The 23,609-nt window shown below is 33.9% G+C and overlaps 1 protein-coding gene and 1 long non-coding RNA gene across 10 annotated transcripts; both read right to left on the bottom strand.

The window, feature by feature from the left end:
• Positions 1–14,301: 14,301 nt before the first annotated feature.
• LOC113295513 (calcyclin-binding protein-like) lies at positions 14,302–17,285 on the bottom strand. 2 transcript variants are annotated; one of them, XM_026543844.1, is made up of 5 exons: positions 17,016–17,285; positions 15,500–15,712; positions 15,007–15,246; positions 14,799–14,858; positions 14,302–14,649 (listed from the first exon to the last, which is right to left on the bottom strand). In XM_026543844.1, the coding sequence occupies exons 1-5, from the start codon at positions 17,130–17,132 to the stop codon at positions 14,545–14,547; spliced, it is 735 nt and encodes a 244-aa protein (XP_026399629.1). In that variant the 5' UTR covers positions 17,133–17,285; the 3' UTR covers positions 14,302–14,544. The 2 variants fall into 2 exon arrangements, with proteins under 2 accessions (XP_026399629.1, XP_026399633.1); XM_026543848.1 differs by having other exon boundaries at positions 15,500–15,709; positions 17,016–17,280.
• A 600-nt stretch (positions 17,286–17,885) lies between these two features.
• LOC113295491 lies at positions 17,886–21,812 on the bottom strand. 8 transcript variants are annotated; one of them, XR_003332850.1, is made up of 8 exons: positions 21,681–21,812; positions 21,418–21,604; positions 21,230–21,274; positions 21,013–21,106; positions 20,314–20,892; positions 18,947–19,610; positions 18,704–18,799; positions 17,886–18,595 (listed from the first exon to the last, which is right to left on the bottom strand). It is a non-coding gene; the product is annotated as an uncharacterized LOC113295491 (long non-coding RNA). The 8 variants fall into 8 exon arrangements; XR_003332849.1 differs by having other exon boundaries at positions 18,475–18,799; positions 18,947–19,019; positions 19,424–19,610; XR_003332852.1 differs by having other exon boundaries at positions 18,475–18,799; positions 20,314–20,379; positions 20,487–20,892.
• Positions 21,813–23,609: the final 1,797 nt, after the last annotated feature.

Below are 23,609 nucleotides of genomic sequence, written 5' to 3'. Positions count from 1 at the left end.
ATCCACGCAAACATCCTTTATTTCCTCCCAATTGTAAACCATAATATATGCGGGTCGAAGAGCATTGGCGTTATTAAACAGAAATCCCAATGAGACTTCCTTCCTAGCAACCACTCCAACTTTATAACACATATCCGCTAAGACATATTTCACCAAATCGAACCGAAACTTTTGGCCAACTTCTCCTGCACAGTGTATTGCATGGTCTTTAAAAACATCCACGACCTGTTGTAGCTGGGACACACACTATCGTTGCTGAACAATGGTATGCCGAATTGATACATAAACACTGACCAAAACTGTCTACGCCCTATAGATTGATTGAGCCGATGGATAGGAATGGCCTTAAGAAAGTTCATTGTGTGAGATCAAATTATACATATTGTATATGATTTGAGCAATTTTTCCTCTGTTGAGATTATAAAGTGAACAAGCTCAATTTTAGAGCTTTTGGTCCCGCAAGAAAGAATTTCTACCAGTAGGAAAGCATTGGACTTTATAAAAGTAAACAAGTTTGTCCCCTTTCATAAGGGATTTAGACCAATAGATAATCCTTAAAGATGACACTCTCTTTTTTCAAAACCTTTTTTTTTGTGTGTGAATTAAATGTTTGGTCTCTCACTCTCTCTTAACCAAATTGCCTTTGATTTTATTTTTCTTTAAAAAATCTTTAACCCACTTTGTTGAAATGACCATTAAAAGAGAAGGATGGTCGTTGAATAAAAATATTTGATGATATCATCAAATAAAGATGACACTATCCTCTTTCAATTTTTTATTTTATTTGTGTGTGTGTAAAGTAAGTGTTTGGTCCTCTTCTCACTCTCTCTTATTCAAATTGCCTTTGATTTGATTTTTTTTTTTAAATTCTTTAACCCACTTTGTTGAATTGACCATTAGAAAAGAATGAGGGTCATATGAATAAAGATATTTGATTATGTCATCAAATAAAAGATTTTTAATGCAGAAATTACCTTATGTGTAAAATTTAATAACATTGGGTGTACATTACATCTTTTAGGGATATAATTGTCAAACTCACTTAGATATAAAATCATAGGTAGGAATTTGACAAATTTTATATGTTTGGAAAGATTTTTGAAAGACCTACACAACGAGCATAAATAAGAATATTAAATTTCGGTTTTCTGGAATTTTTTATTTTCTAAATGATTTATTTTAAGTTTCTTTATATTTTATAGAGTGCAGCTATTATTCATAATTTTTGTTTTTTAGTGTGCAAATATTATCCACGCTGTTTTTTTTTAATGTGCAACTATTAACCATAATGTTAATTAACCTTCCTTAGTTCATAAAATGATTTTTTTTTCATTTTTTCATATTGTTTAGAGTGCAACTATATCCAAAAAAATAATAATAGGTGCATATATCATCCACAATAATTGTTTAGTGTGCATCTATTATCAACGGTGTTTTTTTTGGTGTGCAGCTATTATTCATACTGTTAATTAACCTTCCCTATTTTTCTTTACTATAATATGTACATCATTGTGGGAGCTAAGAAACTCTCTTTTAGTTCTTCAAACTCTCTTTATTCTATAATTTGTGCAACATATATACACAAATAGCTATGTGGAAAAAAATATGCATTATCAGTCAAATGAAGAAAATGAGTTTAGAAAATCGTTTTTAAGGATGAACAATCACATTAATTTTAATTTGTGCAGAATATATCCACAACTAGCATATGTGCAGTAAATATCGTCCACTAAAATTTGTGCATTCCTAAAAGGTTATTTTGGCCTTTTCATATTTAAGATTGTTTCAAGGTCATGGGAATGATTTGCATAATTATTTCTATGACCCTAGGGCCAAAAGAATAAGACCCATGTTTTATAGAGTCATAAGAATAATTAATTCATTTATTTTCTCTTTTGTTTCCGATTTATCGCATTTTTCTTTTCGCACTTTCGCATCCTTTCCTCTCATCTCTATAAACTTTAATTCTCGTGTTTTGATTGTTCTTGATTTCTTTCTCTTTGTTGTTGATATTGCAATTTGCAAGTAAGAGCTTATAGTTATTCAGTTTTGGATTGGCAACTGCAATAAGAATTTATAGTTGTTATGTTTTGATTGGTTTTATTCTTCAATATTAAGAATTTTGATCCAATATTTCTTTCATTTTCATTGTTAATGTGATTTACTATATAATTAGGGTTTAACGAATCTTTGGTAATTTGTTTTTATGTTTTTGGCAAGATTTTTAAATCGTGAATCGAAACATAAATCGATTTTCATTTTTTAGAATCGAATCGTATGTTGAATCGTGAATCGAAGATTTATAGTCAATTTTTTAATACCTCTAAAAATTAATTTACATATAAATATATACCATTTATTTATAAATAAAACTCTTTTTCTTGTATAACGATTATTACATGAAACTAGTTGGATGCCTAACAAGATAAGCACCAACGACATACTACTACATTAATTGAACAGGTTGTTGTGCTAGCCTACCAGCAAGCCTCATGGGTAACCTAACCAAAGGATCCAAAGCGGGTGGGGGGGAGATAGTGTCTCAAGGGGGGCAAACCTTCCATGTTAATTTCTGCAATATTACACCATTAGGGGCTCGAAATCGGGACCTCTTGGAACGCATGAAACTTTGGGGAACGAGGATGACCAGATGAGCTAGGTGCTCGTTCTTGAAAACAATATAATTTTAAAAATAATATAAATTTTTAGAATTTTAGTAAGTAATTGGAAAGATTATGATGCTTTAATATAGTTTATGCTTGGTGTATTAATAATTCAATGTGATTAAACTAATAAACCCGATAGTCTTAGTTTATAATCACAACAAGTGACTTGGTACAGTGGTCTGAATCTCAGTTATATGACACACGGGTGTCTGGTTCGAATCCCATAAGCCACAAATTTCAAACAAAAAATGTGTGTTGACCAGTCCAAATGGTCAAGAACCGAATATTGTTTATTTCATTAAGTTTTTATAATGCTTTTGTTCTGCATTATTGATGTAGAACATTATGTTTTTTTTTCCTTCTAGTCTTTCTATTTCCTTTTCTAGTTTGTACTCTTTTTAGAATTCTAGTTATTTTAGGTATTTGATTTTAGCCTATTTATACATGCATTTGTTTCATAACATAGGATATCTAATATTGAATATCTTACACATTAATCTCTTAGCCTGAATTATTAAGTCTATTATTCTCTCTTCTTTGTTCTTCCCTTCATATCTTTAGAAACCTTCGTATTCCTTTCTTCTAGTTTGTTCGCCATTAGTTGGCATTACAACCAAAATTCTAGATTATCATCTAGAATAGATCTTTGGCATTTCCCTTCCACAACCCTAGTTTTTCTTTTATTATTCGGTAAGTTATTTCTTAACCATGCGAGAACCAGTCACCATGGAAGGTCTTACTAAGATTCGGAAAAGATTTAATAAAATGGTTCGATAAGAAACTAGATAATTTTACCAAGCTTATAAAGAAACATCTAAAGGTTGAGGATTACGAAAAATTTAAAGACCAAGGTAAGACATCACATAAAAAGAATTGATTTCAAAGAAAAGGGTTTACATCATTTCTTTCATGATATTGATATCCCAGATGAGATATTGCAAAAGTTGATAAAGAATAAACAACATGAAAACTTTCTGAACAATCTTAGGAAGAAGATCTCAATTCTTCGGTTTGATAGAGATGATAATGATGATACTCTTGAATATTAGTAGGAAAAAAGATGGACATAGGATAAACGTCTAAAATCATGAATTATGGAACTCTTCTAGAGTATAAACTAAAATCTAATATTCCAAACCTCAATGAAAGTTTCAAAATTTGAGACCTATTGGATTGGACCTATGAAGTTGAAGCATTCTTTGAACTTTTGGAAGTACCTGACCGTTCCAAAGTAAACCTTGTAGCTTATAAACTCAAGGGAGGTGTTGTTTCTTGGTGGGATAAGCTATGTGAAGATCGTTTCAAATATGTAAACCTCTTGTACGTACTTGGAAAAGAATGAGAAACTACAAACAACAGATGTTTGTAAAGTTACAAGCTTGTCAACAAGGAGCAAGATTAGTCGAAAATTATGCATCGGAATTATATAATTTAGTTTCAGGTATCAACTTTATGAAACTAAATAACAACGTGTGGCTAGGTTTATTGATGGGTTGAATAGATTTATTCAACATGGCATGACTCAATTTGTTTATACTATGGTAGACGTTATTCAACAAGCTCTCAAAGTATAACATCTTATCCTCCATTCTCCAAGAACTCAACAATCCAGATAAGGTAATCGTTTTCAAGGTAATTATAGACCCTTACTTTATTCACTAACTCTAACAACGACAATCCATATTATTCATGGAATGTAAGTTATTCCTTTTTTTTGCCAGCAACAACAATCACCCAAGTTTTTCTATAATCAACCACCTGCTCCACAAGCCACCTCCTTTATTCTTCCTAGTCCTGCAAAACCTTCACTTTTATATTAACCACATCATGTTCTTCATCGTCAAACCAACCTGGTCCTGCAAAACCTTCACTTCACTTTTCTTACTGGGAATACCAGTGTTTTCGTAGCTACTGTGGTGAAAAAGCTACAAATACATACTCTTAGTTCTCAGTGACAGGGACTCCGGAATAGATGCATCCATTGCTCAAACAATTTGATATTTTATTTCCTGATGAACTTCTAAGTCGTTACCTCCTTTACATGACTTACAACATCAATATTTCCAATTCCCAGATTAGATTATATGAGATGATTGATATGTTCGTTGGTTCAAAGGTATTTACTATACTTGATTTCCGCAGTGGTTATCATTAGATTCGCATTAGATAAGGAGATGAATGAAAAAACAGCTTTTAAAACGTGAAGGTTTATATGAATTGCTTGTAATGTCATTTGGGTTATCTAATGCACTTAGCACTTTCATGCGGCTCATGAATCAGGTTTTACAACCTTATCTTATTAGAATGTAAAGGGATAAATAAGAGCATCTCTTTCATCCTCTCAAGTATTTCAAGTTTTTGCTGATAATGCACTCCTTGTGAATCTTAAATAGTGCACATTATTTTCAACAATGTCACTTTTCTAGGATACATAATTTCTGATAATGGGATTGCAATTCACAACTCGAAAATTAAGACTATCTCTGAATGGTCTACTCCAGCATGTATAGCTGCTGGGCTAATTGATTGTTTAAAACAAGAGAAATTTTTGTGTACTTGAGAAGCAGATAAGAGCTTTAATATTCTTAAGGACAAGTTATGTAGTGCTCAAGTACTTGTCAATGCCAGATTTTGAATAGCCATTCGAAGTTGATTGTGATGCTTTTATTGTGGGTATTTGTGTTGTATTATCTCAAAGTGGTCACCCGGTTGCATTTCATAGTGAAAAGAATTCCATCTCTAGAAAAAAAAGTGGTCTACCTATGAAGTTGAATTGATTTCTCTTGTTCAGGCTTTAAAATATCAGCATCCATATCTTATTCATAGTGAGTTTATAGTAAATACTGGTAAGAAAGCTTTGAAATTTATCCTAACTTCATCTAAGGTCAGTCGAATGCATAATTGTTGGCTGTCTATTATCAATCAATATACATTTTCTATTCGACATAAAAGCGGTTGATTGAATTAAGTTGCAGATGCTTTGAGTAGACGTGCTCACTTTCTTTTCATTCTTCGCAATGAGAGCATAACTTTCAACTATATCAAAGATTTATATGCTGCTGATGATGATTTTCCAACAATATGGGGTCAGTGTGGACATATGACTACTGAAGTCAGTGACTTTCTTATTCAATACAGATTTTTTTTAAGGGTAATCGTCTTTGCATCTTTCAAGGTTCTTTGCATCTTCATTTAATTCATGAATTACATGGTAGTGTCTTGGTGGAAGTTTTGGTTATGATAAAACTATTTCTTTAGTTGAAGTGTTATTATTGTCCTTCTTTAAAACTATTTCAAAAGTTCATGTTTTCCGACATTCAAAAGGCAACATTCAAAATACAAGTCTTTACACATATTTACCAGTTCATGTTACTCTTTGGGTTGATAGGAGTATGGATTCTATTCTAGGATTACCTCGTACTGTTAAAGGAAATGACTCTATAATGGTTGTTGTTGATAGATATTTTAAGATGGCATATTTTGTTGCTTATAAGAAGACAACCTACGGTGTAGGTTACTTGTTTTTCAAAAAAGTAGTTCGTTTATAAGGAGTGCCTAAATCTATCACTTCTAACTGTGACATAAAATTTCTCAATAACTTTTGGATATCTCTTTGGATGAGGCTAGGTACTAAAGTGCAATATAGAGCCGTTGCACACCCTCAAACTGATGGACAAACTGAAGTTGTCTTCTAATCTTTAGGAAAATTTGGTAAGAGCTAAGATTGCTAGCACTAAAGAGAAGCAATGGGAATTTTTTTTTCCTCATGAGTTTACTTTCAGCATTTCACTAAACCATTTTCAATTGTCTATTCTAAAGTGCCGAGTCATACACTGGATTTGATAGTTCTTCCTAAGCTTTCAAAGTCTAATGAATAATTTGATCAACTGGTGGATAAAGTTTCTCAATTTCATCAAGAAGTAAAATCAAATATCGAAGAATCTAATGCTAAGTACAAAGAAATTACTGAAAAACACATACGTCTAAAGACTTTTGAGGAAAGAGAACTAATAATGATACATCTTCGAAAAGAATGTTATCTAGTTGACACTTACAACAAAACAAATATGACTGAATATGGTCCTCTCATAATCTTGAGGAAAATCAGTAATAATGCTTATGTTGTGGAGTTTCCTTCGAATTGGAACATCTGTAACATTTTCAATGTGTATGAGATCTTCACGCTCCATGGAAAGAATGGTTAATTATTTTACTTAGACAACTCGAAGACGAGTTACTTTCAAGAAAGGGGGATTGATGTATAACATCATGTTTCCTTTTCCTTATAGTATTTTTATTTCCTTTTCTAGTTCATACTCCTTTAAGAATTCTAGTTATTTTAGGTATTTGCTTTTATCTTACTTAAACATGCCTTTTTCTCATAGCATGGGACATCTATCATTGAATATTATTACACATTAATATCTTAGCCTGAGTCATTTATTCTCTTATTATCTCTTTGTTGTTCTTCCCTTTGTATTCTTTTTCTTTCATTTGCATCTTTAGCAACCTCCGTGTTGCTTTATTCTTGTTTGTTCGACATTAATTTTAATTTTGCAGGTGAGGGTTAGTCTTATGACCCAAATAGCATGAACGGCTTGCTCCTTAGCATTGTTATGTTGTTTTGTTTATTTCTTTTTTTGCTGATTCTTAATCCAAAATTACATGCTTCTCGATTCTGGTACAAATATTAATGTTGCATTAACCCTCACCTTCAAAATCAAATCGAGTCAGTATGGGTGACTATGATTAATATGACTCTCTCCGATTTGTGATGTACTAACGAAATATTGAATTTTTTTATTCATATGAGTTTTTATTTTCTATTAAGTTACTTGTTTGTTGTTTGTTTTATTTTACTATGAAATCTAAATCTTTTCATTCTTGGTTCATGATAATTCATTAAAAAAAAATCTTTTTTCTTTTTTGTTGTCTGTTAAAAAAATCGGATCAAGACATATCAAGTATCATATACTCAACCTTTTGTGGACAGCTTCACAAGATGAGTTCATGTGACTGCATGAATAATATCTTAATCACATGTTCGTTAGCTATGTCATGTTCATGTAACTGCATAAATAATATTATTTTTTTGATATATGTTATGTATTTTTTTTTTCTAGAGGGAATAATATGGTATGCTACCATCGTCAACAAATAACTTCTTAAACACGATATGCTAAATATCCTACTAGATTTATATAATATGATTATACTTTTACAAATAATACGTTATTAAAATACTCCATATAACCTCCTTCAATAGTTTTTGAAGACATTAGTGGAAAGGGGAGGGTACCAATTACACCACCAACTTTAATATTTTAATAGTAAAGGCCCGTGAATCATATTGTATATAGATTTTTTTCCTTTCTCTTCCATAATCAATATGTATAAACCAAATGTTGGTGTACCTGATTGTGTAGAATAGTTCTTAGAAGATCTTAAAAATCAATATCCAAGATCAATATAGTTGTATCCGATAATCTGAAGTAAAACAAGTACGAAACTTGTGATCAATCTTTCAAGATATGAATTCTGGAAGAAAAATATCTTGGTTTAATTCCAAACAATAAGGACTTAAATAATCTAGATTGATTATGTACTACTTGTGATATTATTTTATAAAGATAAACAGTATAATGCGAAAAAGGAAATAGACAAGACAACAGAATTTTGTTAACGAGGAAAAATGCGTTGGCAGACAAACCTCAGGATCTCGTCCATCTTTGAACACTACACTGTATTAAACTGATACACAACCAGCATACAATCAGTCTTTGGACTAGAATGTAGTTCAGACCGAATTAACCCTCCAGGCAATTCAGCTGCATTCGTGCTCCTTATGTTTCTATAATCTCGCAATATTTTTATGCACTTGATTTCCTTAGATGACGTCCTTTACAGCCTAAGAGTTGCTTCAGCCTCAATGAAGACTTTTGATACCTATCTGCCTCTAATAGACAAGCTTATTTTATTTTTCTTTTGATATGTAATCCAGGTTTGGAAATTTGTTTACAGTAGACAAGTCTAGCAAAACTTACGGATCTAGAACATTTACGCTCTTATCATAGAAGCATAGATCACTAACCACCTCTCAAGAACAACCAAACAAATCAAAGAAGAGTATAGACATTGAGATGACGAGGGTACCAAGTACACCAATATATTTTCTTATCAACCTACTACAGATACACCTTGTATAATCTTATAAATACATAACTTTCAAAAGATTATTTCACCAAGATGTACACTTGGTATATAACACAAGTTCATAGCCGAACCAATCTTTGAGATCATCCCAAGTGTTTGATTAACGTAAATTGTATTACTTTAAGTATAAAAATAATTATAATGCATAAATTAAAGTAAAGGCACATAACAAGATTTTGTTAACGAGAAAAACTGCAAGTCAGAAAAGCCCGGGGACCTAATCTAGTTTTGAATACTCTCGGAATTAAGACGTTATACAAATTGATTACCGCAACTTTGTATAGTTGAGATGAATTAAACTATTCCTAGTTACTCAGTTCATTTAGTATCATTGCGCCTACAACCAATATGGTCTACACACGTGAATTCCAAGATAGGGTTCACTATTTTAAGTTGCTTCACATGATGTGAAGACTTCTGTTCTCATATCCTTTGGATCGTAATCCGAAACAATTAGTGACCAACATGTTTCAGTAACCACTCTATCAATATCCTAAATCAACAAGTTAATCGGAGATAAGGTTGAGTGTAAAGGATATCCCGTTTAATCAATATAAACTCATTTGTTGGTCAAAGATCAACTAAGACCAACGATTACCAAAATAACTAATCTTAGTTTAAAAACTATCAAAAAAATCTCAAAAGAGAAGTAACTAAATTGATTACCGATATACACAACAAGTATGATATCTATTGAATTAAACCGCTTGTCAGGATCCCAGTCAATCAAGTATGGAAGAAGTATCACAAAGATCAGAATATTAAAAAATATCTTCTAGTCTTGAAGCTTCAATGTACTTATACAAACAACTTGATCCCCACTAATGGTCGATCACATAAAAAATGAAGTTTATTGACAATGGAGGATCACTAGTCTTATCTTCAAATCTCAAATCAATAAATAGATTTGAAGTCGTCAGTTCTTGAACTAGTTTGAGTGTCTTCTATCAGAAGAGAAGGACCACAGAATAAACAAACTAGATATATCAAGGTTTAACTCTACAGTTATTCAATAAAATCAATAATCGAAAACTAAAATAACAATACGATTTAGTTTCCCGTCTACGGTACTATTAAAAGCTTCTTGATCCCAAAGAAGACTATAAACGAAGGTCACACAAGAGGTTTCACCTAACTAGGATACTCTTATTTATCAGCAAGTATGTAAAATACTACGAGTGGGTTTCTCACACAAATGGTTAGACAGTGTGTTCTATAATGAGTTTCTAAGAATACAAGCTTCACTATTTATAGTGCAGAGACGAAGGCATGTTTGGAAAACAAGGAATTACCAAATCTTAATGATACGCGATAATAATATTTTTTTCATTTTTGACAAATTCCAATTGTAATACAACTCAACTAAATCTCTCTTGGACGACAACTAATATTAGCTAGCATGTAACATATACTTTACTAATATAGGAACAAGAGATATGTTATCCCCTACTGATTAGCATAAGATCTTAGTGGAGAGAATCTTGAGATATATTAAGGGAACTATTGGTTTAGGTCGTACTCTTGGAGCTAGTAATTTGACAATGCTCAAAGCCTATACAGACTCAGATTGGGTTGGATGCCCTGACACATGAAGATCAAATTCAGGTTTTGTTGTTTATCTTGTTTCCTTGTTAGTGTCTTGTTCTACTAAAAAGCATCATTTTATATCCAACTCATCAGTTAAAGCAGAATACATGTGTTTGACTGTAGTTGTTTCTGAACTTCAATTGATTTCTTATGTATTAAAGAAATTACATATATCTGTTACTTAGCCTGCTAATTTCTTTCGTGAAAATACATATAATATACCTTTGACTGTTATCCTGTGTTCCATGCCAAAACAAAACACATAGAGGTTTACTACCATGCAGTTAGGGAGCTGGTTGAGAGGTGAAATACCATGTGCTATTGTATGTGACTTATGTTTGCATTGAAGATCAATTGGATGATTTGTTTACCAAGGGACTTTTCTATCTTATCTTCTCCAAGCTTTTTCATTCACTGATTGGGAGTACTTATTCTGCTTCAGTTTCTGCTCTCTGTTGGTGCTTCAGATTCTTCAGCTACATCAGCTAATAGTTATGTTTTCATTGCTTAGCTTGTTTGTGTTTGCTTCTTCAAAATAGTATCTTGTTTCTCGAACTTTTCATTCTGTCAAGGGATATATAAAACTTATAACATTTTAGGTCATCGAAAAACTGTGTACATGGCCTATAACTAGCTAGGAACACCAGAACAATTAGTAATTGTATAATGAGGTTCTTCGTGATTCCACCGCGTGTCTTATTATTTCTTTTAATACAACTACTTGATCATCATGGAAGGATTTTTATTTCCGTTCCTTGATCGTAATAATCCAGGAGGAGGAAGTGTCTCAGCTAATTACTTAGTATTCCATATATTAGAACATACACCTTTCAGTGTATCCAAAGATGATGACGTCGATGTATATCATGCAAGGATCGAGTGGAAAGAGCCTTCTGATTCTCACACTTGATTATGCTTGACATCCCAGGTATAATATGCACATGATTTGCTTCGCCAATTATTAAAACTGCTAATAATTCTGTTGAAAATTTTAAGAAGTTTTTTCTCTAAAGCATTATGGTCATTTACACTTGTAGTTGGTAGTAGGTGCTTGAGAACAAATGATTATACAATGAACAATAAATGGATTGTGGTTACCTCTTCTGCGACAATTAGTCAGGAATTATTAGGATCCAAAGTAAAGTCTTTAATAAATAAAAAATCAAACCTTTGACTGATGAGTCCAAAATCTGGATTGAGCAATTAGAAAATACGGTAGAAAATGTATTTTATCTTTTTAGTCTCGACTCTTTTGCAGTAATAATGAAACTACTTCGCATCTCTTTCTTCATTGTAGTTTTGTCAGAGATATTTGGTTGCATTTCATACAAGCTATGGGTATTCATTTCATTTTTCCTGATGATGTCTCCATGATGCTTGTGTCTTGCCAGTTCCATAATTGGGATGTGTAAAAGAATCAAATTTGGAACTTGGTTGCAGCAACTATTTTATGGTGTACCTGGAGAGAAAGAAATGCTCGTGTGTTTACTTCTAAATCGCATGTATCTGAAGATATTATCAACATGGTTAAGTATGAGTTGTTTCAATGGTGTCTTAGCTTCAAGGAGTTTGAAAATATTTCTCATAATGTTGTAATTCAGAACTGGGTCCATGTTTATTTTGATCCTCCACAGTTATTTGCAACTTCTGTTTGCTTTGGGATTCAGGTAGCTTGTTACCTGATTTATTTTTCCCCTTTTCTTTGTTCCTTTTTCTGCTATATTCGGGTGGTATATGTACCCCTCTATATGCACCTAAATTTGAAATCTTACTCGGGGGCACCTGATTTTAAAAGTCGATCCAGTTTTATTCACTACTATAATCAACTGGCATGTACCATCTTTCTAATAATTTATGTATATCCAAATTTATAATCTTACTACGGGGTATCGGGATCCAGAAGTTGTATTGAAGTCTTACTAGTGAAAAATATGAAATAGTTGGATGCACCTAGTGAATTTACAAATTACTAGAAAGAATATTAAGAATGCATCAGGATCATGGTTTGAACAAGTAAAAATTTAAGAATCCATCAGGATCATGGTTTGAACAAAAAAATAGTTTATGATTTAGACAAAATAAAATTAAACATCATTAGACACATTTTTCATCTAACGACGTACAAGTATACAGATGTGACAAGTGTTTTGGACTCAAATATCATGTAAGGCTCCTCATAAGCCGAGCCAACAACAAAATTAAACTCGATAAGAAAAGTAAATATTTTCTGCTATATTCAGGTGGTATAATCCTTTTGTACCCCTCTATATGCACCTAAATTTGAAATCTTACTCGAGGGCACCTGATTTTAAAAGCCGATCCAGTTTTATTCACTACTATAATCAACTGGCGTGTACCATCTTTCTAATAATTTGTCTTTAACCAAATTTATAATCTTACTACGGGGTATCGGGATCCAGAAGTTGTATTGAAGTCTTACTAATGCAAATATGAAACAGATGGATGCACCCAGTGAATTTACGAATTACTAAAAAGAATATTAAGAATGCATCAGGATCATGGTTTGAACAAGTAAAAATTTAAGAATCCATCGGGATCGTGGTTTGAACAAAAGAATAATTTAGGATTTAAACAAAATAAAATTAACATCATTAGACACATGTTTCATCTAACAACGTACAATTATACAGATGTGACAAGTGTTTTGGACTCAAATATCATGTAAGGCTCCCCATAAGCCGAGCCAACAAAAAAACTAAACTCGATAAAAGAAGTAAATATTTTCCTTTTTAACTCTTACCAGTATATATCCCTACTCACTTAACTTACCAGTATATATCCTTGCCCACATATTTTATAGATTGACAACTTCTTTTGATTATCAAAAATCAGACATTTCATATTTTTCTAAATCTGCATAGAAAATAACATTCTTTTTCATTTGCTATTTAGTACATGCAGGGGCGGAGCCAAAAACTCAACTAAAGGGAAACGTGATATTGCTAAGGGGTGCAAGATAGCAGAAACATGATATTGCTAAGGGGTGCAAGATAGCAGAATTAGGTTAGGGAGTTCAAAATCTCTGAAAATTTAGGTTTGGGAGTCGATTTGGTAGGGTTTGAACTTGCTTTAAACTGCGTACGCCCCTCCTGAGTATATGCATTACACTGACTTGTCGCATTTGTGGATTACAAATTAATCAAATAGACCACATAACTAAAGAGGGAGGACCCGTAGACACTCATAGATGGATACTATCATGTACCATTTTCTCTACAAAACTCAAACGACAATGAATTTGAATCTAATATTTAGATAATATGTTTCTCTTATAGAACTCTACATTCCTACAAAAAATGAACACAATTCGAAACGTATAACACCACCATCTATTCCTTTGAGTGCTTTTAACGGTTAAAATTAAGATCGGTAAATGATGAGGTTTAATATCTCGAATTGCGCACATTTTTTTAGTAGGAATGTAAAGTCCTATAAGAAGTATGTGTCATGAAAATATTAAATTTAAATTTATTGTCATTTGGGTTTTGCAGAGAAAATGAAGCAAATCATGTATGATAGTGTCCATCTAAGAGAGTCCTCGTAGCTAAATACACGATACCACAAAAAGTTAAGTCCCCGCCTGATACCTAGTGTATAGATAAACAAAACACCTCTTAACGGAGTTGCAAGGAGTGAAATGCCAAGACATGTCCGGGTTGATACCTAGTATATATATATGGGTAAACAAAACAATTCTTAATGGAGTTGCAAGGAGTGAAATGCCAAAGCTATCTTTTGCTTAGATCTTTAGCAAGCTAATTTCACTTGGAAGCTACTATCCACCGGTGTCAAGGTAGAACGACAACAGGCAACATACTTTTGATAGGTATAAATATCATAAAACTATATAATTCTTCTTTGCACAACAACTTGATCAGAACATCATTTGATTTGTATGTAATAGTCTCTAAATATCATAGGAGTGAACACCAAAAGCACCACAACCAGGGAAAGACAAAAAGAAAACAAAATTTTCAACCAGTAACCGACCCAGGAAACCTAACCTTTGGGGAAATGAGAAAAAAAAACCTAGGATCCAGGAAGCTAGTATCTATTCTCAACGATACGCATTCATAGGGTCAGCAGACTTCCCAGACCTAGCATCAGTCCAAGCTTTGGCAATTGTTCTCTTCATGTCCTCATCTCCTTCCTCGTACATATTCTGCTCAATGTAATACCAAGTACAATTAGACCGTCTGAAAAGCTACTCGGAAGAAGCAGAATCCTCGCTTACCAAAAAAGAAAAAGAAGCAGAAGCCTCCATCACCATCATGGCATGAGAGAGGGAAAGGGAGAGGGAGAGAGGGAGACCTTCATCAAGTCCATAATTCCAGCCATAGGATCACGCTCTTTCTCAAGTCCAAGCTTAAGCTGCACAAACATAAGCTGGTTAGTTACTATTTGATTAGGGTGAAAAAGGCATAGCAAGAACAAAGAAAAGATGCTATACAGCCACATAGCATTTCATTAAGCCCTAATCATATAATAGATCAACAATCTCATACATTACTACACATACCTTATCTTCTTTGAAATGCAAATCTAACCAGTTCCCTTTAGAAGCTTTATACAAAGTGACGACAACTCTTTTAGGCTTAACCAACACCTTAGATTTCTCAGGCACAATTTCCTTGTTCAATTTTGGTATTGCGCACCGGTAATGTTTTCCTTGTACGTCATGGAATTTTAGATCTACAGACATTTTCTTGAATATGGTCTCGACTTTCTCTTGATCAACACCCTCTAAAGAGACATAGATCTGAAGAACACAGCTTTTCCCATTAACATTTGCGTGGTCCACTAAATGAAATATAAGCATAAGACTTAGTTGGTACAACAAGAAAGAGTTAATAGTTGGCAGAGAATGTCTTGAAGAATCGAAACCCATCAAAATCAATTAAACCTCAGATATCCATACACCCACCTGAGGACATAATTGAAAACCACAATTGATAAAAACCCATTTTTTAACCCAAGAATTAGCAATTGCAAATGAACAGAGTTTGACATACCTTGACTTTCTCATCATCTTGATCCCAACTGAATGAACTAAGAGTGGCATAGTTCAATGCAGGAATTGATAAACCCTTAGCCAAAAGAGTTGGAGCTGGAGCAGCTGGAGTTGGAGTTGGAGTTGGAGCTGGAGCAGCTGGAGTTGGAATTGGAGTTGGAGCAGGATCTGAAGTTTGTGCAGTAGGTTGTGAGTCAACATCCTTCAAGAGCTGCTAAAAAGATACAGAGAGCGAGAAAGTAAGCAAAAATAGGAATAAGCTCTCCGTACTTGCAACATAAGCTTCATTGGTTGAATTATAGTATCGTGAAACTGTGAATCAGGTGATCTCTTCAGTATTGTTGTCAGGAAGCTGTTCTTACCACATTATAGAAAGTCACAGACTATGATGAAGTTAACACATACTGCATTCAGATCATCCAATACTGTCTAAAGCCATTGGTCAGAAAAAAAACTTCCTGAAGCATGTTCATGCCCTGACATGTACCAACACACATGTAAACCAGATACAGACTGGATTCCATGTTCCAGGCACAACTCAAGATGAACAGACGAACAAAATGATTATTTTCACTCAAATCGAATTTGGAAATATTCATATCTACAAGAAATTTACATGCCAGGTTGGTGTGACATTCAGCACTTGTTCACTTCAAAGGTCACATTTAGAAACTACGGTTAGCTATTGAAATTGTTGCATGACTGTTCTTAGATGCTCTATGTACACTCAATATTGTTGAAAGCTTGTGGCAGTTCAGGGTTAACAAGCTACGTCCATCCATTAACAGAAGCTAAATCAAAGGATTTTGTGCAAGCAGAAATGACAGACTTACCGGTTTGAAGTCCCGACAGCAAATCCCGACTGAGACAAGCAGTGGGGCCCATTTGCCCGCACATATCTAGATGCTAGGAGCACTACCCTCCTGCCCGCTGGATGTCCAGTCGGGATTTCAATCGGGAGCCCACTCGTCAGTGTAACGCTACCCTTGTGCAAGCAAGTTATGATGGTGGACAAGAAAATGTACACCTACTGTAATTCCTAATTAACATCCAAAACTTCAGCATTGGTAATTCTTCTTCCCCCTTTTCATGGCTAGTGGCTAGGCAGTAAACTACCCAAGTGCTCCTATACTTATTTCCTCAGTTTTATCACCGATTCGTAATCACCGCAGTCCACCGAGTGAGTCTGTCCACTTAATACTAAAATTTCTCTTTGTCACTCTAATAGAGGATCAATAATTGTTATTCGTCTAAATCACCAACTGTGCACGATCGACCAAAATGAGCAAGTGACTAAAAAAGATCATTTAAAGGGTTTTATAACATTAAACATGATTTCAGCAGGGAACGTGGAAGGATCCAAAGGTTCCTGAAAACCTAAACCTCAAACTGAATAATCAAATTTAACTTAAGTAACTTATTAAAACCAATCGAAACTTAAGTCATTTCTTAAGAATCAACTCATCAAACACACAGAAAAACAAAAACTGGGAACAAAAACGAGGCATAGAGAATACCTTTTCTGTCTCTAGGTTGCGAATTTCGGAAGAGATCATAGAGAGAATTCGAGACCTCTTAGCTATACTTTGAAGGTGGTGAAGCTCTTCCAAGTCTAGCGTTAATTCTTCTGCCATTTCTTCTTTTCTCTGCTTAGCACCACTGGAACTATGTGATTAAGTTTGTGATACTCAGAAGTTTTTATTAGGGTTTTAAGAAGAAGGTTCTGGAGTTTTGACGGACTTCACTTCTCGAATAAATAACCAAAAACTGATATCTATGTTCTAGAACTTTACAAGGGGTAATTGCGAAAGTTGGAGCTCTTTTGGGTTTATCAGAAAGTTTTCGTTATACTTAAAAAGGAAATTATACCAATTCAGAGATCCACCAATCATGATTACTAGATTTTGTGTCCGTGCTACGCACCGATCCAGAAACAATCAAACGTCATTTGTTTTCTTTTAACCATATTTTCGGTTTCGTGTGATATGGTTTCGCCTCGTCCTTGTCGCGCAATTTTTATTTGGTGTCACGGGGTTTTCCACCGCCATGTTGCGATGCATTTTTGATTTGGTGTGGCTCGGCTTCGCCTCGCCCCGTCGTTTAGGATTTTTGATTTGGTGTGGCTCGGCTTCGCCTCGTCCCGATGCATGCTTAGGATTTTTTTGATTTTGTGTGATTTGGCTTCGCCTCGCCCATGCTTAGGATTTTTTTGATTTTGTGTGATTTGGCTTCGCCTCGCCCCATTGCTTAGGATTTTTGATTTAGTGTGGATCGGCTTCGCCTCGTCTCGATGCATTTTTGATTTGGTGTGGCTCGGCTTCGCCTCGTCCCGATGCATGCTTAGGATTTTTTTGATTTGGTGTGATTTGGCTTCGCCTCGCCCCATTGCTTAGGATTCTTGATTTAGTGTGGATCGGTTTCGCCTCGTCTCGATGCATGCTTAGGTTTTTTAATTTGGTGTGATTAGGCTTCGCCTCGCCTCGTCCAGATGCATGCTGAGGATTTTCGATTTTATGTGGATCAGCTTTGCCTCGCCCAGCTTAGGATATAAAAATTCATTTAAAGAACCTTATTTATACGTAGTTTGGAGGAATTCAGGTCCCTGGGCTCCAAATTGATACAGATGACTTCCATCTATCCACTGTGAACACTGTGAAAGTGCATACTGCGATGTGTAATGTTTGTGTGCTCGGTTTAGTCTTTTAAAAATGTTATTGGGGGTACAAAAAAAAATATTGGAAAACTCTAAGGTATTTTTGGTTACAAATAAAAGAATATCATACAGACCTCTGATTGATGCGAATCTGATTGATACGAATCTATAATGAGAAGTCATAGTAACACAATTGAACATAAAACTTGCTACCGAGAAAGAAAGGGGTAAACATGACCACATGAACAAATTATACCAATCACTTGTAAAAATTCAAAAGGCAGTGACCAAACAAAAACCTATAAGAGAAATAGAAACAGGAATCGACAAACCTGAGCAGAGATTTCCCCAAGCAAATTGTCAACCAATAGCAAGACATTCAAATTTCACATTCCCGTTTTATCTCCAAGAACTCTAAAAGAAACTTATCTAACACTTCTTCTTCTTCAATGTAACAAAAAATACAGGAAACAAATTACCCAAAGAATAGCCAAAGAGATCCGGAGTTTTGTTCTGAGCATCTATATTGAAACAAAGGATTCTCATGCTCACCCCAAACCTCCAGATTTAAGAGAAATGACACTTAAAAGTCATATCCATCGATCCATAAAACATGGAAGAGCTCATTGACCAACTTAAACGAAAAATCTGCAAATATGAATAATGAAAAGATCATAGGTACATTTTAAATATTTCGTAATCATCTTAATCATGAAGAGATCATTCTTACATCTTACTGAATAATGAAGAGCTCACATGTCGTAATCACTAAATACAATCTTAAACGCCACCAACCTTTTTAAATGTATAAGATTGTGCTTCCTTCAAGGAACCATAGTTTCTGGCGTTAGCGGAGTGGACCAAGTCCCTGTCAATTAAAAAAGAATATATGATATCCATTTAAAAAGCAAAGGAAAAAAACGAAGCGAACAACAACATAAACAGCAAACAACGAAGACTCACAGGCTACCACCAATAAATTTTGTGAGAAAACTTTAACAAACCAGGTGATCCTGACATATCAGGCAAGCAAAAATTGGAATGATAAACTGTAGAGAAAGGATTTTCATCCAGTTATAGCGGGAGTTTTTTGTCCTTACAATACAACAGGACGCCAAGGTAGGTAAATTGCAGAAAGAGAAACAAAAAACTGAATTTCACATCAGAACTAAACCAAAAAGAATGATCCATTTCTATATTATTAGTACGACACATAGATTTTAAATTTCGACGAAAAAATTAATAGCTAATGTGCATGTTGTTACACTTAACTGGAAATCAACGTAGGAAAATAGAATAAAGGGATAAACATCTAGACAGATGAAACATCATCTTATTACTCCACACGGTTTATAGCGACACTACAGTTGGTATCCCAGCGCACTCTTTAGGCTTTATCCATGGAAACCACAGCGAGGCTCTCCCTCCTCGTTTCATCATCCAAATTTGGAAGAGATCACTAAATGTTAAGACAGGAAAAAAAAATCATTCAGTAATTACTTCTTTGGGTCAGAAAGAACAATATAAGCAATCCTCTGGCGAAGAATCTATCTTTGACAAAAAATTATTCTTTAATTCAAAAATCCATGGTCCCAGATGGTGTAGAACACTTATTGGGCAGAACCAACCAAAACATATGAATAACATTAAAATTAGGCCGAATACAAAATTTAGATTTAAATGCATACATGACAGATAACTATTCACGGTTTTTTAATTGTTTCATCGATGGTCCTTGTCAGTACATTTATAGGAAATGAAATTCGAGGAGATGGGTGGTTTCTCCGATGGCCAATGTAAAGATTTTTAGGGACACTTTATGTATCAGATTGTGCAGACCGCATACTAAACTTAAAAGTGCTCTGTCTTTGTTTAACATACTAACTTGGGATGGATAAAACTTGGACTGAGAAAACTAAACCATTTATGTATGCAAAACCCAAATCTATATGCTAGAACTCTTCAATAGAAGAGGAAAGAAAATAAACAGTGCAAATTGTATCCGATCACTTGAGATATTCTACGAATAACTACAATGTTGTTAACAATAAAGACAGAAACACAGTGGGCAAGGCATTCAATTTGTCTGCATGGTATAATGTCTTATTTCTTGTACTGCTAATTCTTAACCAAACATTACTCTTGGTAAGCAAGGTGCTCACCTCTTTACCCATTCTACTCTTTTTTTTCCAGAAAGAGTCCCGCCAGTAAGCACACTCTCGATTAATCTCAATTAGAAGTTAAAAATGGGAACATACAGTTTCAAACCATCCATACAAAACCTCAAATAAGCCTGCAACTTGGATAATTTATTAGAGATGTCACTGTTACTTACATCGTCATCGAGCATGAACATATCCCAGCTGGTGACATCATTGGTCCCATGAAATCTAATTCGTTTCACTTTAAGAGATTTGAACACGGGTCAACACTTGTCTTACTAATTAGTTAGATAGTATGATCGGATGCATATATAAGCAAGATATAACACCACAAAAAAATGTATTCATCTTATAGAGATGTTTAGTGATATATACACTCACACTTTTCTGAATTCATTGACCTCCAATACATACCAATTGACCAATACCCTGGATGCAGTGGTCGTGGCCAATCCAATTATTCATCTTATAGATATGTTTAGTGATATATACACTCACACTTCTCTGAATTCATTGACTCCAATACATACCAATTGACCAATACCCTGGATGCAGTGGTCGTGGCCAATCCAATTATGCCTACAATTAAACACAGTTGTCTGTTGGTTAGATCACTAAACATCTCTATGGTGTTGTACTATGGTTGTTTGGATTCAGATCACTAACCTTGAACCTCTATCAGTCAAATATTTACTTTACCTTCTTCCTGAAACTTTAAAGATCCTTCCTCAAATGATCAAGAGAAAATGTATCACAAAGTGCTCCTTCATTCATTCTGTAAGTACACCTTGTTCTGTAGTTACACACATTAAATAAGCCTAAAATCTCAATTTTGAAAAATTGGAGTTGAAGTTAGATTGTTTATTACTTTTAGCGATCAGAAATAATAACAAAAATCAGTAGATGGAAAAGGTACCCATTTATCAAGTATCAGCCAAAACTTTACCAATGCCGCAAAGGACTGCAGTGATAGATCCAAAGATTAGTAAAAACATGTAAGCATCAACCTAAATAGGTTTCACGTTACTTATCTAATATTAAATCAAACGAAAAAAATAAAGGGTTTTTATTAGGTTATATAGAGAGGCAGGAGAAAAACAACACCTTGATCTAAGTCTCTGGCAACTGTAGAATGTTGAGCTTTAAACCCTAAAAAGCAAACTTATGAAACGGGAGGGATTAGAATGAAGATAGAGAGGAAGGAGAAAAATAGTACCGAAGAACAAAATCTAAATATCTGGCAACTGTAGAATGCTGAGCTTTAAACCCTAAAAAGCAAACAACCTATTACCTGCAACAGATAAAAATCCTTAGTTGATCAAAATAATCGAATCCATCACAGATGCAAACAGAGACAGATATGATACCTAAAGGTAAATCAACGAAGAAAAGAAGAGAGGTGAACAGATTTGGATGAGACAGATGTGTAGATGATGGAGAAGAAGGTGTATACGGAGTTCTTTTAGGGTTTCGAACTGCATCTCTTTTGGTTTCATAAGAAAAAAAAACTTTTCCTGTTTTTTTGTTTTTATTTTTGTTTTCGGGGAGACTTGTTTTCCATTTCGTTATTTTCATAAAAAAAAACCGATATTCACTGTTACTTTCATATAATTCGTGAAAAAGTGGAATAAGAGCAATTTTAATGGGGCAGTGACGCTCATCCAAGGATGGATATTCTCATCGCCCAACGTGGAGGCTTATATGACTTAGGAGTTTAAAGGGTTTGATTTTATTTTATACTCCCTCTGTAGTCTATTATATAGGTGGAATTTTGGATTTTACTTGTCCCACTAGATAGGCGGAATCATATTTCCAAGATAAAAAATTTCAAAAATACCCTTATTTATGCTACACAAATAATTGTGTTGAGAATAAGACAAAGGGTAAAGCAAGAAAAAACATAAAGAATTATGAATTCCAAGTAATTTTCTTAATCTAAGAGAATTGTCTCTCCTCGCCTATATATGTGGTACGGAGGGAGTATGAAATGACATATCGTCACAAAAATTTAGTATCCCATTTATAAATGTGGAAATTGAATAAATACACTTATTTTTGATGAGCTTCATAAATACCCTTGGGAAACTTCACAAATATCCCTGATGGTATAATTGAAATTTTTAGTAAAGCAAAACTTTCATAATTCCACATTTAACCCTTTTATCTTTCTTCAGTTTTATCTCAATCTCAAATTCGGGAGAGAAACAGAAATCCCCCGCTGATGGTTTTTCAAATAGTGATTGTAGTAGTGGTAAAAACTGGGTCTTTTCAGACTTGTGAAGAAAACAATTTTTATAGATTTAAATTAAACAGACAACTAAATAAAATAATTCAAAGTTTTGGAGAAAAATACCAAGACTAGGATTCCACCATTGACCAAATAAATAGTAAACTCTAAATAATATTCATGCAATTCTATCTTTAAAAATAATTTTAATATTTGCCTCAAATATATTCTTGAAGTAATAGTTGTAATCAAAGAGTATAAAACATCAAAAGTATTTAAAACCCAGCATGCTTCATCAAATTAATTCACAACTATTCAATAAGAACTAATATTTCAATTCAATCCCATGCAAATAATCAAATAATAATATTACAAATAAATAGTAAAATTAGAATTATACCAATTAATGTGGAACAATGGCTTCCTCCGTCGCCTTGGCTAATGGGTTTAGCTCCTCATCCCAAAAACATAATCATAAGATGTATCCATGGCTTAATAATGTGTTTTTATTGATGAAAATGGTGTAAAAAGAAGTTTGCAACGCTGTATAAATGTTACAGCGTCACTGTTACAAAGTGGAAGGGTCTTAAAAACAACGATAGTAGCACTAACTGCTTTAAAACAACGACAGTTGGTTTTGATACTATGACTATTGAAGAACGACAGTTCAGAAGCGTCTGTTCTTCGTCTTCTTCAACTGTGCAGCAGCAGAAAATATTTTCTCTGGAAGTTTTTCTCACGCCTCTCCTGGTCTTTCTTTTGCTCCCCAATCTCTCCTGATGTTTTCCAACCCTTCTTATGACTCGAACCAACACTTATATAGCTACCAAACCCCCAAAAATCTCGAGTGAATCCGACTTCTTCTTTTTTTCTCTTCTCTGCGCTGTTGAGAAAATATCTCTCTCTGATCTCCCTGTACGTGTTTGTTAGCTATATATTTGCGAACAAACTCTTATCAAGACTAGAACAGGACCAAGTAAAAGTCTAACTAGCGTGAAACTCTCCCTGAATCCTTTACCCATTCTCTGTACATATTGGGAAGATACGTATCTCTGTAACAACTCTGTTT

This window comes from Papaver somniferum, chromosome 1 (genome assembly GCF_003573695.1).
Source record: "Papaver somniferum cultivar HN1 chromosome 1, ASM357369v1, whole genome shotgun sequence".
Classification (NCBI taxonomy): domain Eukaryota; kingdom Viridiplantae; phylum Streptophyta; class Magnoliopsida; order Ranunculales; family Papaveraceae; genus Papaver; species Papaver somniferum.
Note: the sequence above shows the minus strand (reverse complement) of the source record. Positions and strands in the feature narration are given on the sequence as shown.

Excerpts from the sequence above, each read along its gene's own strand:
- LOC113295513 (XM_026543844.1), bottom strand. The coding sequence starts at position 17,132 with ATGGCAGAAGAATTAACGCTAGACTTGGAAGAGCTTCACCACCTTCAA. Across the intron at positions 15,247-15,499 it reads AAGATGATGAGAAAGTCAAG|ATCTATGTCTCTTTAGAGGG; the intron begins GTATGTCAAACT and ends TGTGTTCTTCAG. Across the intron at positions 14,859-15,006 it reads TGCATTTCAAAGAAGATAAG|CTTAAGCTTGGACTTGAGAA; the intron begins GTATGTGTAGTA and ends ATGTTTGTGCAG.